Source organism: Grampus griseus, assembly GCF_964374135.1.
Source record: "Grampus griseus genome assembly, chromosome: 19".
NCBI lineage: Eukaryota > Metazoa > Chordata > Mammalia > Artiodactyla > Delphinidae > Grampus > Grampus griseus.
Window position 1 is genome coordinate 32221634 of NC_139013.1, and position 18727 is coordinate 32240360.

General features: G+C 38.8%; 1 protein-coding gene across 6 annotated transcripts in view; it reads right to left on the reverse strand.

Annotated features, from left to right (window-relative positions):
• Positions 1 to 18727, reverse strand: part of CNOT1 (CCR4-NOT transcription complex subunit 1) — a 100368-nt gene that overhangs the window by 42446 nt on the left and 39195 nt on the right. For all 6 annotated transcript variants that reach the window (XM_082677367.1, XM_082677365.1, XM_082677369.1 and 3 more), the window contains exons 3-16: positions 16048 to 16155; positions 15374 to 15472; positions 14949 to 15017; positions 14806 to 14860; positions 14099 to 14302; positions 12999 to 13167; positions 11045 to 11171; positions 10786 to 10896; positions 6793 to 6963; positions 6241 to 6368; positions 4159 to 4399; positions 1220 to 1339; positions 336 to 458; positions 16 to 167 (exon numbers count right to left, since the gene is read on the reverse strand). In XM_082677367.1, the coding sequence (XP_082533493.1) occupies positions 16 to 167; positions 336 to 458; positions 1220 to 1339; positions 4159 to 4399; positions 6241 to 6368; positions 6793 to 6963; positions 10786 to 10896; positions 11045 to 11171; positions 12999 to 13167; positions 14099 to 14302; positions 14806 to 14860; positions 14949 to 15017; positions 15374 to 15472; positions 16048 to 16155 (1877 nt within the window). The remainder of the gene's footprint in view (positions 1 to 15; positions 168 to 335; positions 459 to 1219; positions 1340 to 4158; positions 4400 to 6240; positions 6369 to 6792; positions 6964 to 10785; positions 10897 to 11044; positions 11172 to 12998; positions 13168 to 14098; positions 14303 to 14805; positions 14861 to 14948; positions 15018 to 15373; positions 15473 to 16047; positions 16156 to 18727) is intronic.

Consider the following 18727-nt stretch of genomic DNA (forward strand, 5'->3'; position numbering starts at 1 on the left):
GCATGCTATTCTTACCCTGCACAAGCTTGTAAACAGGCCAACATTGTCGCCAGAGTTTCTGGAGGAAGTTGAGCACTTTTGGGCTGATCTTTCTCTGGTGCAAGTCCACCCAAAATAGAAGGACACCGTCTCTTTAAAAAAGTCATACAAGCCTGGATAAAAGGTTCCTGGAAAAGAGAAAGTCTCTCTGTATTTGAAATTCATCATTAATTGCTTTCAGATAAGACTAAGCACTATGACTAAAATCCAGAATACAATAACATCTTCATTGCCACTTTCTTAAGCTATCTTGACCATCAAAAATCAAAAGCAGTAATAAACAGACAAATCCTTACTCCATGCTCTCGAATTTTATCTGTGAGCCACTTGTCAAGTTTGAGGTATTCACGACGTGAAGCAAGTGCAGCAAGGTCAATAACAAAGGCAAATGGAGTACCATTTAGCAGCATTGACAAGGCCTAAAGAAAAAGGATATTAGAAACTACGAGTCAAGCAACTGAGTGACTTTTCTGTCCTATTTTCTGTTTCCAGTTTTTATTTTCACAAACAAGTCTAAATAAAACATACTGCTAATATTTTCTTAGTCATAATTTTTTAAACAGCTTAGTAGAAATCAATGGTAACACTTGTCCCTACTTAAAATAAGATCACATTTCAAAGACAAACACATGACTTTACCTTCAAAATAAACTTTACCCTGTGTTTTTTCAAATAATTTAACCTAAAGCAAAGCAAAACACAAAAGCGTGAAAAATTATCCTTACCCATTTAAAAAAATCTAAACTCAGGCTTACTCTAACCTAAGTACAACTACAACACCATTACCAGTGATCAAAGACATCAAGAATCACACTATTTATCAAAAGACCCTGTTAATGCTAATGAAATCTGCAAAAGGGTTGAAAGCCAACCAATTTCTCCAAAAATTGTATCTCACAGATTACATCTGAGGTCAATTATCACTTGCTTTAAAACAGCCTTACAAATATCACAGAAGACTAAACAAAATTCAGTGAAATGTAAATGAAAACATTTTTACATTTCTAAAACCACTCTTCTTCCAATCTCTTTCTACAATACAAGGAAAAATTCTAAATCTCAACCATTCTAGCTAAGAGCTAGTTACATGTGAATTATTCCTAAAGCACCTATGTTACATAAAAATGTTATTTTTTATCATTAATAAAGAAAAACCGTTAATCTGTCCCTCCAAGCTCACCTTCAAGTCCTGGGCCACATCAAGTATTCGAGACAATTTGGCCTGGTCATACTGTTCCCCTCGCATGTACCATTCTGCCATCGCATGCATGATAAGTTGGCGGATTGAGGGAGACTGTCCCTAAGAAAAGAAAAAGGAGGGTTAAATAGCAATACTACTGACCATTTTGATAGGCTGTTGCAAATGCTGATTTTACTTGTATTTATGTAAAACTGAGGTGTATCAGTGCAGACAACAAAGCTCAAGCCTCAAGCATTGATTACAGTGACGTTTATTTTGTGGGAAAGCAGTTTTGTCCATATTTCCCAAATGAGGCCTACCCCAAAACCCTGGGGTCATGTAGTCACATACAACAAATTTATTTGTCCTATAAAAGTCTGCCTATACATTTTCAAAGCTGAAGTATGATGAGAATATGACGATGCATCAAGTTTATATGATCCCTTAAATTAAATCACAAATCACTGGCCTATAAAAACAAAACAGTTTACGGTAATCATCTCTCATGCTGCACAGGGTAGTGTTTTATCAGTATTTCTGGGACTAGAGTTTGTACATTCTAAATCTAGCTATTTTCACAAATGATCATGCTCATTTTTTGTAATTATTCAATTTCTCTTTTTTGCGGAAAACAGCCTGTCTTTGAAGACTGATCTAAAAGTGTACAGTTGAATGGTAATTTAGAAAATGTTTCTCACAGAAGCAACAGCAAGGCAATTACTATCACTGTCTAAATCACTTTCCAGTAACTGTCTTAGACTGACAGAAAGTCCTAGCAAAACAAGTATCTAACCAGGAGTGGAGATACAAGTCCTTCCACTCTGCCCTTTCCACCTCACAGATGTGGTGAGAAAAGCCTAAGAATGTCTGGGCTACAAACTTTTGGTTAAATGTCTGATAAACATTACTGTCATGTGATTTGAGTCTCTAGAAATGGAGTTGGTCTGACTGAAAGGCATGCAACCAAGGCTAATGTTTTTCATTTATAAAGTCTTATCTGAATTTTTAAAAGCACTTGTTTACAACAAACTACAGCAAGAATATCTTAAAAAGGGAAGGGGCACATTGATATAAAGGGGAAGATGACTGCTTTTTCTTAAAGCTTCTACATATATCTTTATTTAAAATGTAGGCTATGCGGGGGGGAAATCAATGGACAAGAGAGTATTTGTCAAATATATTCTACAAAATTGGCAAGGGGTGGGGGGTGCAGGAGCACAAGGGCTTGAAATCTCAGCAGGAACCAAAATAAAATTTAAATGCTGGATCTGGATAAAACAAAATTATGTCAATTAAACTGTTTTTGTTTTCTGCGGTACACGGGCCTCTCCCGCTGCGGAGCACAGGCTCCAGACGCGCAGGCTCAGCGGCCATGGCTCACGGGCCCAGCCGCTCCGCAGCATGTGGGATCTTCCCGGACTGGGGCACGAACCCGCGTCCCCTGCATCGGCAGGCGGACCCTCAACCACTGCGCCACCAGGGAAGCCCTCAATTAAACTGTTTTATGATCTTCTTCCATTTACTGTTAAAAAGTGAAATGAGAACCTTCTAGTTCTATGATAAATGATTAAGCTCTTTACTGCTATCGAAAGGATACTGGTACACTAGCAATACAGACCTTTCATAATACTGATTTTTTTAAAATTGTCTTGCCTCCTTGCTCTTTCAAGTTTTATACTTTAATGCTCACATGATGCTAAAAGATAAAATAAGTTTTATAGAAGTGTGACTTTTTCAGTGTCAAAATTCAATGATTAACAATTTCTCTAGGTAAACATCATCAAAAGAATGTCAATTATGCAGAAATAGAATCACAGATGTAGAAAACAAACTTGCAGTTACCAAGGGGGGAAGGGGAGGGTGGGCTGGGATGAACTGGGAGATTGGGATTCACATATACACACTACTAGTATAAAACAGATAACTAATGAGAACCTACTGTACAAAAACTCTACTCAATGCTCTGTGGTGACCTAAATGGGAAGGAAATCTAAAAAAGAGTGGATAGGGCTTCCCTTGTGGCGCAGTGGTTGAGAATCCGCCTGCCAATGCAGGGGACATGGGTTCGAGCCTTGGTCCAGGAAGATCCCACATGCCGCGGAGCAACTAAGCCTGTGTGCCACAACTACTGAGCCTGTGCTCTGGAGCCCGTGAGCCACAACTACTGAGCCCGCGTGCTGCAACTAATGAAGCCCGCGCACCTAGAGCCCGTGCTCCGCAGGAAGAGAAGCCACAGCAATGAGAAGCCAACGCACCGCAACGAAGAGTAGCTGCCTCTCACCACAACTAGAGAAAGCCCACGCGCAGCAACGAAGACCCAATGCAGCCAAAAATTAAAATAAATTTAAAAAAATAAAAAAGTGGATATATGTATACATATAACTGAATGACTTTGCTGCACAACAGAAACTAACACACCATTGTAAAGCAGCTATACTCCAATGAAAATTAATAAAAAAAGAAATGTCAGGACTTCCCTGGTGGTCCAGTGGTTAGGACTCCATGCTCCCAATGTAGGGAGCCTGGGTTTGATCCCTGGTCAGGGAACTAGATCCCCCAATGCCACAACCAAGACCCTGCATGTCACAACTAAAGATCCCACGTGCCGCACAGCCAAATTAAAAAAAAGAAAGAATGTCCATTATGGGGTGGGGGGAGATAAACTGGAAGACTGGGATTCACATATACACACTACTATATATAAAACAGATAACTAATAAGGACCTAATGTATAGCACAGGAAACTCTACTCAATACTCTGTAACGGCCTATATGGAAAATGAATCTGAAAAAGAGTGGATACATGTATATGTAATAACAGATTCACTTTGCTATACACCTGAAACTAACACAACATTGTAAATCAACTATATTCCAATAAAAATTAAAAAAAAAAAAGAATGTCCGTTTATTAAGACAAAGAAATGGTCATATCTTACCTGCCCATGCCATGCATAGTGCAAAATTATAGCTGAGTTAGGGTGGTTTCCAAGGAAAATTGGCATCAGAGTGGAGATGAGTTCATGGCGCAAGGTGTGCCAGGAGGTGTTGATTTGTAGTAAGGCCAATACCAGCATGTCTGGACAGTGTTTGATAGGGAAGCTGAAGAGTTGTTTGACTTGCTCATATTGCCCTACCTCTGCGAGCCTCAGCAGAGATTCAATCAAATCCAAGCTCTTCCTAACAAGAATGGAAGTAAGATACTCTATCAATGAAAACCTAAGTACACAAAATTCATTTTCCAAGTAAGTGATACCAGCTATCAAGACAAAACCAAGTTGTCATCTTTTAATATTTGAAAAATATTTAAATTGGTGTTCATCTCAAATATATAATGCTGGTATGCTTTCAAACTAATTTCAAAGGCAGTCCAAATTAAGAGAATACATGATGAAGGACAGCAGACATGACTGACCATGTGCATAACCATGGACCACCTTACCAAAGAGTTACCATCAAAAACTTTTGTGATTAGAGTGCAAAATAAAAACAAATAGTAGTTTAGAAACAGTCAAAAATCCAACACAAATATAGATATAATTATACACAAGAAAAATTCTACATAAAAATACAGCCTGACACAACACTGTAAATCAACTATACTTCCATTAAAAAAAAAAAAAGCCCAAACACTTAGTTCGGTAACACCAAGTTTTTACTTAGGTGCACAATGCCCCCTATGAATTATTCTTGCCCCAAGAAGCTAAATGTGGTTGACTTCAATCTAGCCTCAAGGTTTTGCTACCCTTAGTCCATGAAAACTATGGGGATAGGGATCAAATTAAACACCATGAGGAAACAGATACCCCATACCACAGGGTAGACTATAGGATAACTGATCCTACTTCTCCATTAAATCGATGGCCAAGAATTATATTTAAGAAAAAAAAAAAGGGAGAAGAAAGACTTACAGCATAAAAGAAACTATGTGGACCTTGTTTGGACTCTCAATCATACAAACTGTTAAAAAGCATTCTTGAGACAGTTAGGGAAATCTGAATATATAGCTACATTAAGGAATTATTAAATGTATATGACATTTCAATTTTATAAAATGGAAAGAGGCCTTTATCTGTTAAAATAAAATGAAGACATACTGCCGTACACATTAGACTTAACAGGAGAAAAAAAAAAAAACTATCCTGTACATCCAATGTTGGCTAGCACCTGGGGAAAGGACATACTTCAGAAAAAACCACTGCTTTGGTCAATCTTTCAGAACAGGGATCAGCAAACTACATCCACAAGCCAAATCTCACCCACTGCCTATTTTTGTAAATACTGTTTTGTTGGAACAGAGCCACACCCATATTTACATTGTGCTACAATTAAAGAGTTAAGTAGTTGCTACAGAGACCATCTGGCTTGTAAAGCCCTTTACAGGAAGTTTACCATCCTTTGTTTATAAGATGTGTCCTAGGGGAGTATGGCTGGGAAAAATGGAAGAAACATTATAAAGTAGATGTCTTTGGGGACCAATCCAGTCCATGCCCACTCTGCACAGCTGTGGGTTTATTATAACAGTGATGGAAGTACTTTTACCATCTTTATCTCACATCCCCAGAGAGGAGTTAGTTCCAGAAGAAACCAACTGAGCCAGTCAGATTCTCCAGCAGAAATTTTGAATTGAAACTCAGAGAAATAGATAATTCAGCTTAAAGTTTTAGATTTCATCCACTGGCCATTTTGAGCCACTTAAAAAGAAAGCAAGCAAGCAAATCTACAGAGAGAAGAAAGGGATTTAACATTAAGGGAGAAGTAAAAACCTTCTAACATTTGATTGTTACAGAAAATATACAATGGCAGACATTACAAGAGGAAAGATGTATCTAGTGATAAGGAGACTAAATATAGATTTTCATCCACCAACACCCTACTTTATAAAAATTTAGGGTAAGTAGGCTTACTAAAAATACTGTTTCGTTTAAACCTTTTAACTACGTAGTTGGCTCACTATTAATCTTGTAATTCAAAAAAGTATAAGTGACCCTTTCAAGAAAAGCTAGATGAAGAGTGTTTACCATGTGGCAATTTCTCGATTGTCATCCTCTGGTGGTGCTTTCAGAATATCAGTGGCAACAGTATGACATGGGTAGTCGGCAAAACAGAAGATCTCTGGATTTATAAGGGAATGCTGAATGAAGGAGAGCTGGAACAAGAGAAAAAAGTCCTTACTACCATAAATGAGTGTGAATGTTATAAAAATGTGAAACATTTTCACTAGGCTAATCTCAATCTTAATTCTCATTCATCAGAATGAAATTTCCCTTTAAAATCTTAATTATGCGATCTTTCAAAACCACAGACAAGTCAGACAAATGAAAGGTGCATGGTGAGGTGACCCCGGAGACAAACATCATTAAACTATTGGGAAAACAGTTTGATTGCTACACTTCAGCTGAGTCTGACTGGTACTAAACTATAATAATGTTCCTTCAAAATTTATCAGTCTCTGCTTTTCTGAGCAATGCCAAACAAATTCTACATTAAAAGAATATTTTAATCAATGGATAGACGGCACTATCTAAGCCATGATTCTTTGCCTCTTCTATAGCTAAACATCATTCACTTACCTGGCCTTCTGCATGTTTCCAAGGTCTGTATATGAGGTCTACAGGGAACACTTCCATACCCAGACCCCTCTGAATGCCATACACTACATTATGAAGTCCTTTACTGTCACGAATTTGAAATCCAGGATGGTCCAGTTCGTAAGTTACTTCCTTGAAATTCAAACTTGGGTTCTAAAAAAGAAAAGCATTTCAAAGTTTAATGAAAAGGGACTTCCCTGGTGATGCAGTGGTTAAGAACCCGCCTGCCAATGCAGGTGACACAGGTTCGATCTCTGGTCCAGGAAGATCCCACATGCTGTGGAGCAACTAAGCCCATACACCACAATTACTGAGCCCACGTGCAGCAACTACTGAAGCCTGCGCGGCTAGAGCCTGTGCTCCGCAACAAGAGAAGCCACCGTGAACGAGAAGCCCGCGCACCGCAACAAAGAGTAGCCCCCACTCTCTGAAACTAGAGAAAGCCCACGCACAGCAACAAAGAACCAACGTAGCCAAAAAAAAAGTTTAATGAACAAAAGTGTTTGATTGCTTTATCCAAAGAGCCATATTAAATCTGAAGTTCAATCAAGATGGTCTAATTATAGACTCAAAGTCATCTAAATCTTTCTGGCATTTCCAAAGAGACTTGGAAAGGTAAATTCTTAATATTCAAAATAAACTGGCTCTACCAGCAAGCTACTCCAAGTTACCTTTCAGTTCACAACATACTCGTGAATACGTGAGTACATAAAGGGGAAATCTCTTCCCCTACTTTAGTCCAACGAACACTCCCATCCCAATAGGGCAAACAGATAACACTTCACTTAGTGCCTCATCTTTATAGTAAGATTCCACTACCTTGGAACAAAGCTGCAAAGATAAATCAATTATCCCAAATATCAATCTTAATTAACAAGGACTTCCCAGGTGGTGCAGTGGTTAAGAATCCTCCGGCCAATGCAGGGGACATGGGGGTTTGATCCCTGGTCCGGGGATCCCACATGCCGCGGAGCAACTAAGCCCGTGCGCCACAACTACTGAGCCTGTGCTCTAGAGCCCACGAGCCACAACTACTGAGCCCACGTGCCACAACTACTGAAGCCCGCGCCTAGAGCCTGTGCTCCACAACAAGAGAAGACACCGCAATGAGAAGCCCGTGCACCGCAATGAAGAGTAGCCCCTGCTCGCCGCAACTAGAGAAAGCCCGTGCGCAGCAATGAAGACTCAATGCAGCCAAAAATAAATAAATAAATTTATTTTTTTTAAAAAATCTTAATTAACTAAAGATCTCCCCTAAAAGCATCCCAATGTATGCATCAGGAAAAGTGGTCTAGATTCTTTATGTCAAAATGACTAAAAATTCCATTCAAAAATGTTTTATGAAAAGGTATTCATAAAAGCAGTATGAGATTCCTTAAAGAAACACAAAGCAAAGGAAACACATTTAGAGAAGATAATTTACCAAACACTCTGCACCAAGCAATAAGAATATTTTGTGCTTGGGACTTCCCGGGCGGTCCAGTGGTTAAGACCCTGTGCTCCCGATGCCGGGGGCACAAGTTCGATCCCTGGTCGGGGAACTAAAACCCCGCATGCTGCACAGCGTGGCCAAAAAGAAAAGGGGGAAAGAAAAAACAGAAGAATATTTTGTGCTTGAAAGAAGAAAAGGCTGCGCACACTTCATAATTAAATCTCCAACCAAAGCGTTATGTCCAGTTTAGTTTTGCTCTAAGGTGACACCTTTCAATCCATAAAGACTTTAATGCTTGCTTTGTATATGGTACAAAGAATAAACGTCAGTTGGGGTATTCACTCTAAGACAACAATGGCATTCAGAGGTAACATTTTTTTCTTTCTAAAATTTGTTTCAAGGACTGGCTGTGACAGAATAAAACCATAAATATACTATTAAACAGCATTATCCTAGAGAGAGTTAAGTTTGGTAAATCCACAGGCGTGCCCCTATGGTTTCCTCCTCCCATCCTTGGAAGTAAATCAGAAAAATTATTAACCCGATGTGTATCTGAAATTGTCCTCTGTTCCCTTTCTACAAAAAATTGTACAGAAACTCAAATATACGAGAAAAAGGAAGAAGAAAAGAGATTACTAATTCAACTATTCAAATCCACAGTGAAGGCGTTCAATTTATAGCCTTTGCACTCTCTGAAATCAAAACATAGGTTCAGATAACATGGAAAACTGTCCTTGTCTGCAATTTTTTTAAAAAAGAGTTTTTCAATAGTGCAATAAAGTACAAAGATGAAACTGAGGGAAAAGCATGTTTTCGTATTTGCAAGACAACCACAGGTTAAAAACAAATCAGTAGGGCTTCCCTGGTGGCGCAGTGGTTGACAGTCCACCTGCCGATGCAGGGGACACAGGTTCGCGCCCCGGTCCGGGAAGATCCCACGTGCCGCGGAGTGGCTGGGCCCGTGAGCCATGGCCACTGAGCCTGCGCGTCCAGAGCCTGTGTTCCGCAACGGGAGAGGCCACAACAGTGAGAGGCCCACGTACCGCAAAAAAAGAAAAAAGAGTCCGCCTGCCAATGCAGGGGACACGGGTTTGAGCCCTGGTCCGGGAAGATCCCACATGCCACAGAGCAACTAAGCCCATGCGCCACAACTACTGAAGCCCGCACGCCTAGAGTTCGTGCTCTGCAACAAGAGAAGCCACAGCAGTGCGAAGCCTGTGCACCGCAACGAAGAGTAGCCCCTGCTTGCTGCAACTAGAGAAAGCCCGTGCGAAGCAACAAAGACAAAAATAAATTAATTACTTTTTTAAAAATTAAAAAAGAAAAAAACCAAACCAATTAGTAACTGGTTATCCTTAAGTGCTAAAACTGTGGTTTTATTTTGCTTTTCTTCCTTTTCACTCTCTAAGTTTTCTGCCATGATCACGTGTTATTTTTTCCCCTCCTCTATTACTGAAGAGTAGGTCTGAACACCATAAACCCATCTACTATTAAGAAAAATAAAAAGAAAACCCACTGATGCTGTTAGTAATAAGGTCACACAGAGAACAGTATGATTCCCTGTTACTCAATTTTACTTACAAGTTACAAATGTAGGAAACTAAAAATGAGAAATAGGATAGACAAATGACCTGACACCTTATCAAGAATGTTAGGGAAGTATTTATTTGTAGTCTTTAGTGTTACATTTTGTTCCTTGACATTTTATGAACAAGACTGAAAACATTACATCTTGATCGTGACTCCACTGTTCTCTCACTGACTAAATTTCATCACTCCCTTTTAATAACTAGAAGTTTCACTTTTTTATATTTTATTTTAACAGTTCAATATTTTAGGAGAGGTACGTTGTTTATTTGGGGACCAATTATTTAGTCTATGGATATTTCAGAAGTGGAAGTAGTAAGGTAAGTATGGCTTTTTTTATCCCTATAATAATATCCCATAAAGAAGGTTGGCAGGGTTTTTGTTGCACCTTCCAGAAAAATTTCAGAAGACTTTCTTTCTCCTCAGTAATTCCTCATACAATCATTACCTTGTAACATATTCATCCTCCCCAAAAAACCACACACTAACAACCTACCAAACCACCTCAGCAGTGCTACTCAGAATTGCATAGCAACAATTCATTATGAACAAAGCTAGAGTTTGATTGCATACTATTTCCAGTACATAATTATCTCGGACCCTTCATTACTTTTTTTTTTTTTTTTTCCGGTACGCAGGCCTGTCACTGTTGTGGCCTCTCCCGCTGCGGAGCACAGGCTCCGGACGCGCAGGCTCAGTGGCCATGGCTCACAGGCCCAGCCGCTCCGCGGCATGTGGGATCTTCCCGGACCGGGGCACGAACCCGTGTTCCCTGCATCGGCAGGCGGACTCTCAACCACTGCGCCACCAGGGAAGCCTGCTTCATTACTTTTGAAGTCAGAAATTATAAAACACTGCAGTTCTCATTCAGCTAGGCATTTTATTCATTAAAATTTTCTTTCGTTGGGCTATATCATACTAACATCATAAATATATAACATTACATGTGTACTCACCAGTTCTTTGAGAACATCAATCAAGACTTCTACATTCCATGTGTGTGCCTGTGCTCCATCACTTTTATCTTTTCCATCACTCCAGATCCCACTGCCAGGAGCAGAGATACTCTGTAGAATTAAAATCTGAATTAAACAAAGCCAACTACTCAATGTGTTCAGCTCTGGTTGGTAGAACAATCATACTGTAATTTAATAAATAAAATAAAGAGGGCAGGACATTAATTCACTTTGTAAAATAGTTTATTTCCACACCTACCTGTAATGGAATTCCATCTGTTAATCCTGAATGAGTTCGAGCCATCATTCCCAAAACCCTTGCAACCTGGGCAGCTGTGACCTCCCGAACACCAAACTGCATGATTATATTGCGACATTCTTCAATACTGAAACAGAAATTTAACTTCAAAAAATGGTACCCTCACTCTTGCACTGCTGGTGGGAATGTGAATTGGTTCAGCCACTATGGAGAACAGTATGGAGGTTCCTTAAAAAACTACAAATAGAACTACCATATGACCCAGCAATCCCACTACTGGGCATATACCCTGAGAAAACCGAAATTCAAAAAGAGTCATGTACCAAAATGTTCACTGCAGCTCTATTTACAATAGCCCGGAGATGGAAACAACCTAAGTGCCCATCATCGGATGAATGGATAAAGAAGATGTGGCACATATATACAATGGAATATTACTCAGCCATAAAAAGAAACGAAATTGAGCTATTTGTAATGAGGTGGATAGACCTAGAGTCTGTCATACAGAGTGAAGTAAGTCAGAAAGAAAAAGACAAATACCGTATGCTAACACATATATATGGAATTTAAGAAAAAAAAAATGTCATGAAGAACCTAGGGGTAAGGCAGGAATAAAGACGCAGACCTCCTAGAGAACGGACTTGAGGTTATGGGGAGGGGGAAGGGTGAGCTGTGACAGGGCGAGAGAGAGTCATGGACATATACACACTAACAAACATAGTAAGGTAGATAGCTAGTGGGAAGCAGCCGCATGGCACAGGGATATTGGCTCGGTGCTTTGTGACAGCCTGGAGGGGTGGGATAGGGAGGGTGGGAGGGAGGGAGACGCAAGAGGGAAGACATATGGGAACATAAGTTTATGTATGACTGATTCACTTTGTTATAAAGCAGAAACTAACACACCATTGTAAAGCAATTATACCCCAATAAAGATGTTAAAAAAAAAATGGTACCCTCAATACCAAGGTTAAGAAACACTCATATAAAACACTCATATAAAACGAGTGAAGTCGCTAGAGTTTTACTAACATAGAGAGTAATAAGCTGCATTTCTTGTTACTTTCACATAGCTAGGAGTGTAAAATCCACCTACTTAAGGAAACAGAAAACGTTTAAAATACCGATGGAAGAAGGAAATATGAGTTAACAGTAGTATCTACAAAGAGACATAAAATTATGTCAATATTCGGTATAAATCAAGTTATTCTTTAAAATACTGATAACTCAAGAGTTATTCTGATATGTACAAAGTCCTGAAAATGTATTTTAACTTTTTCACTTTGCATCAACAAAAGTTTTATGCCAGGCACATTTATACACACACAAGAAATACACTTTCAAACATAAGCGGAAATGTGGTTTGTATGAGTTTTAAAAACATTAAATGTTACACTTAAAGTCAAAGCAAAGCACATTAATGCCCTTAATAACATATTCTCAGAAAAATATTAACAATTCACTATATCACAGTCCTATGTGCTACCATTAGGGTGAAACAATTTCCTTTTATGCCCCTGGCAGGTGAGGAAAATAAGTGAGAGGCAGGGTATGAAAAAGGCAGAAAAGGAAGACTGTAGAAATCAAGGTACAGCAAGGAAATTGAGGGTGCGGGCAGGGAAGAGCATATTAGACATGATGGATGGGAAATGATGCAAGTTCCATGAACACTTGCCTCAATGCCCTCCCTCTCAAAAGCTAAAACTGCCTACCATGGCGACTAGGCTAGGAACCTCTGATCCTTAAATTTGAGAAACTAGGGAGGATGGAGAGATGGAAATTTAGCCATGAGAACATTTATAGCTGCCACCAAAACTAATATGTGGAAGATTAAATTTAGAAGCAAAATTCTTGAGGCAAAGATAATACATTAAGGAATCTTTAGGAACTTGCTTTAAAGAATTACATTGTGCTTTTCACAAGAGTAATCAGAAGTTTAAAATGTCTGACTACCAACCTTGCACAAAAGCCATAGCCCACTTCTTGCATGAAGTCAGCCAAAGAGCTCTCCATCATGGTTTTAGCTACCCCTCCAGAATCAGGCAGGATTCTGTCCATTAGGATGTCCCGTTTTTCAGGGTATAAAAGTGGTGCAAGCACCACGGGACAGCGTTCCTGGGGAAAATCTGAAGAAGGAAAAAGATAATTATAACTGCTATATTGATTAATAACAAACTATCCTCTTTTACTCTTTAAAAGCCTCTCAAACCTGAGTTTTCACAAGTCCATATTCAAACCAAAGTTATTCAGTTTTTCCAATCCAGCTAGCCTAGCCCAAGTTATGACTTCAACCCCAATTCTAAAATTTGAATGTTCTTATGTCACAAAAAATGGTCATAAGTATATTTTTAATTTTTTTATTAGGATCCCATTATCTATTGCACCCTAAATATTACTTTAAAATTTCATAAAAGGGCTATCAATTCCCATGCAAGGAAGACATCAGAAATAATTGGTACATCAGTCTCTCTCTATTTCACTGACAAGTGGAAAACGTCCTATTACTGAGAAAGTTAATGAAGTTTAAATTAAACTATATCAATGTTAAGAAGTAAACAATAATAAGAGTGAAACTGGATAGTGGTTAGTCCACTATAAAAGATTTGTTTTAAACACTATCTCTAAAAAAAGGATCAGAGGAAGGAGGATGGCAACAACAGAACCAGGAGTTATCTTAGCATAACAATGCCAACAGCCAAGAGGTAAAGTGGATATATGATAGTGATTGACATTTTAAACTAAAGAGAGCATGTCACAAATACTGTAGTCTCTGTCTCCCTAAAAGGGAAAAATCTGACCACGTGGAAATATACCAAGTCTGAAATGAGATTGTACTTAGATAACAATATTGCTGGTAAGTGCTCTTCATTTTATACCTTGTCTATAATGAGGCTTTTATCATTTTCATATTTTAAATTATAAAATACTCTCTTCCTTGAAAGATTACGAAGTTAACAGAAAAGTAAATCACTGCCTTCATTTGTATTCTACAATCCTTTGTAATGTGTGTTCATCCAAAGAAATCATCTTTTGTAGGCTACAGACACTCCTTTTTACCTCTGCGCAGCGTCTTAAGAAAAGCGTCTATCTGTTCCTGTCCAACTCCAAAGGCTCCCTTCTGCCCAAAGAGGAGATGGGAGAGGAGGAGGTGTAGGACTTCTATTGCTATATCCTGGAAGCCACCTTCTTGATTTCCACTGACGTCTGCGTCAATGTAAGAACGCAGAAGATCTGGAAGCTTCTGTTTGATAAACTGGGCAGCTAGAAATGAGATAAATAAAAAACCACAAGTTATTTTTGCACCACGATGGGTAAGAATTCACATATCATCAAAATACAGGTGATCATCATTCTCACTCACCAACTCACCCTTCACCCTCTAATGTTTTTACAGCTCTAGCTGGTAGGCATAAAAACAAAAGACCAGTTACCAGGGACTTGGCGGTGGGGGGCAGGGGCAGGAGGAGGAGAGGGAATGGAGAATTTTTAGATGGGTACAGAGTTTCAGTTTTGCAAGACAAAGAAGTTCCAGACATCCATTATACAACAATGTGAATATAGTTAACACTACTGAATTATACACTTGAAAATGGTTACGAAGGTAAATTTTATGTTTTTACCATACGTACATATACATACATACATAAAAGAGACCAAAAGAAAATAATCTTACTCTCTAAACTATGGAGGCTCAAGACTCAGAAGCCCACGGGTTTTAAAGACTCTAACTTCACTATAGGATCTTTAGGGAAAAGGAAACTTACCAAAACCTCTGAGATCTGAGCTGGAAGAATTCAAGAGGGCAAGGCCAAAAATTACCTGAAACAAGAAGGGTTAGATTGACCAAAGAGTCAAATAGTTGTTTTATTTCTAATTTTGCCTACATCTCTTTTCTTAAATCACTTACCTCTTGTACTTTGCTTAACTTGAGAACTTTACTCAGCTGGGCAAATAAGTGGGGTGCAGGCTTTAAACTCTGAAACAAACCAAACTTTATTTTAAAATAAGAACATACAATTTTCAAAAAGTTTATAAAAGCATCTGTTTACCCAATTATGGTGCTACATAGGAGTGACAATTCTGTAGTGCTGCTACCAACAGCTGTGGAACTGTGTTCTGACAAGCTTAAGCCTTCACATGATCTGGTTTTATTAAGATTCTAATTATTATCAAACCACCTTGACTTTGTTAGAAAGCTACAAAAACTCCAAAGAAAGTATCTGAAATTTTTATTTACAATATGATATTATGAGGCCAAGGATTAAGGCCTTTTTAGAAAACCTAATAAAAGATCACATTCTTAGGACCACTAAAGATAAAAGGAATACCAACCTTCTGATAGTGCAATGGATTATCAATGGCATAGGACAGCGTGGAGATAAAATTTGGCTTCGTAATCAGTGACGCACACTCCTGAATCAGAAACTGAGTCTTTAAAAATAACAAATGAATTTTCATTAGCACTAACAGTCATCTTCTTGCACAAATAGAAGCAGCATTGCTCAGAACATTAAAGGGTAATCTGATACTGTACACTGTTTCTACATCAGCTCTTTAAAAATCCTATTGAAACTACCAAAGTCTATTAGCAACAGGTGTTAAACCAAAACCTCTACAGAAGAAAGTCTACTGACAAGATAACTATAAGGAGTAATATCATGACAAACTGTTCCCAGATTGAGAATCAAACCATAGAAACTCAAACTAGGTGAAGAGATCCTCTCTCTGCCTTACTTACTTGTCAAGCTGGACTTCCCCACAGTCCTGCTTCCTTCAGGCAGGTCTGATTCCCAGCTCTCTAAACCTGAACTAAGTAGCTGTAATGGTCTGCAGTCAGGCAGGAGAAGAGAAGGACAAGAAAAGGAAAAGTCCCACTGCCTTTTAGCCATTCAGCTAAGATTATTTTTGGATCCTTTATGTGTTTGCTACACAGCTATGCCCAAAATGCAATTCATGGAACAATTAGATCTAAGTGAATATATATATACTATGTAAGCCCCAAATACCTGATGAAAATCTTTGCCACTGCTTTTACCATCGCCACTGAAATCCACATGCGAAAATAGGCAGCGTAATAAATGCCTGTCTGCCTCAGGACCGTGCCGATTCACAATCTAAAAAGACCAAAAATATGAGTTTGCTGAGAGTGACTTTTCTTTTTTAAAAAAAATTCATCTCTAGGACAACATCCCAAATTACATTAATTGTTCATTTTGGAACAAGAGTTCTAGGAATTATTGAGATGGAGGTGCCAACATTTTATAATTAAATATTTTTTAAAGTGTTTCCTACAGGCACTAGCAGGAAAGAGAGAAGAAGAAAAACTACCAGTAATTAGCCCCATGTAACAGTGTGCTCTGACCAACCTCTACACCAAAAACACCAAACAACAGCACAAATGACATGTTTAAGTTGTAAGGCGACAATTTTATAACTGGACTCATGAGAGCATCACTTTTCTATCCATTGTTGTTTTTAACCCCTAAAAAGTATAACCTGAAATCTAACATAACTGTGACTCTCTGTAATAGCCTATAGGGCAAGGCCCTAAAGGAACTGGTCTGATATCAGTACTGGCCCTGAGCTTCTTGCTGTTCCTCAAATTTACCAATGTTTGTACTTGCTATTCCCTCTAACTAGAAAACTCTAGATATCTACATGCAGTTTGTTCTCTCACTTCCTTTAGGTTTCTGCTCTAAAGCCACCTCATCAGTCAGAGGTTTCCTAACTACCATCCCTAAAATAGCAACATGAACTGCTCCACCATCACCGCTCATTCTGCTTTACTTTTCTCCACAGTACTTAGCACCACCCGATAATTTCTGTTTATTGTCTATGTCTCACTCGACTGTAAGTTGCATGAGAAAAGGGAATTTATGTAGTTGTGTTCACGTCACATTTAGGTCAGGAAAAGAGCTTATTTAGCACAATGTATGTGCAGAGTAATCATTTGCTTATTAAATGCCACATTAAAATTTTATAATAGTAAATATTTAACTACCTACTTTGGCCTAAAAATGTGACTGGGCTTCCTTGGTTTAATCTTTAACAACTCTGCCAAAAATTACTCCCATTTTATAGATGAGAAAGTGGACACTTCAAACAAACTCCATGAGCCTAAAATCCAATAGTCTATGAGTTAGGAGTCTGGTATTCATAGTCCAACTCCAAAGTCTATACTCTTTCTACTGTATCATAATTATGTCACAGCCAGCTAAGTTAACTTATTTCAGTTTCAGTTTTCCCCATCCAGAACATGTGAGAGTTAAGTAAGACCAAGCTTTACACTGCCTCAGACATCTTAAAGTTAAAATCTATATAATCATAGGTTATTTTTTCCTATCCCCTGGAACCCTGAAGACATTATCTTAAAGAGCCAATTCAAATTAATTAAGAAGAATTACCTATGCTCCAACCAACCAGACCTCTCCCTTGAAAGAACAAGAATAACTGGCTTAACAAACATTTGTTGAGTACATGCTAGATACCATTCAAGGTATAGCAAATATAACAGCAGAGGAGACCAATGTGTTCCACAGCTCTCATGAAGTAGAAAAGTACAGGCAAACAATTTCTGATAATATTAACTCATGAAGAAAACAGGGTTATATGATATTGACAGGACGGTGGGGGGGGGTATACCTCAGAGAGGCCATCCCTAAAGATGTAACATGTAAACTGAGACTTAAAATATTTAGGCGACAACCAAAGATACAATGAAGGAAGAGCATTTGAGACAGAAGGTAAACAATACATAAAGGATTTTAGTAACAGAAAAAAGGCCAGCAGGAGTCAGGGAACCAGATCATGGTTAATTAGCGTACTGACTTAATTGGTACTTTTTTTTTTTTTAAAGAAGATGTTGGGGGTAGGAGTTTATTAATTTATTTATTTATTTTTGCTGTGTTGAGTCTTCGTTTCTGTGCGAGGGCTTTCTCTAGTTGTGGCAAGCGGGGGCCACTCGTCATCACGGTGCACGGGCCTCTCACTATCGCAGCCTCTCTTTTTGCGGAGCACAGGCTCCAGACGTGCAAGCTCAGTAGTTGTGGCTCACGGGCCTAGTTGCTCTGCAGCATGTGGGATCCTCCCAGACCAGGGCTCGAACCCGTGTCCCCTGCATTAGCAGGCAGATTCTCAACCACTGCGCCACCAGGGAAGCCCTTAACTGGTACTCTTACACCAACCTAAAAGATGGAAAGACAGGGCTTTCCTGGTGGCGCAGTGTTTGAGAGTCCGCCTGCCAATGCAGGGGACAGGAGTTCGTGCCCCGGTCCGGGAAGATCCCACATGCCACAGAGCGGCTGGGCCCGAGCCATGGCCGCTGAGACTGCGCTCCGCAACGGGAGAGGCCACAGCAGTGAGAGGCCCACGTACGACAAAAAAAAAAAAAAAAAAAAAAAAAAAGGAAAGACATTCCAAGAGACTGTCAATGGCCACTGAAACCCCAGAAATTTTTGTTTTAATTAGGATCACCGAATTTAATGAATATCCCTTATCCTTAGCATTTATTTCTGTAACATTTTATAATTTTAAAATTGCTTTTACAACAACTCAATCTTCACAACAACCCTAAGAAGTATATACATACAATACATATAATACACCATGTTATTACAGACAAGGTTTGTTTTGTTTTCTTTTTTTAATCAAGATTGCAAAGACTAAAGACAAATGTCATATAATTTG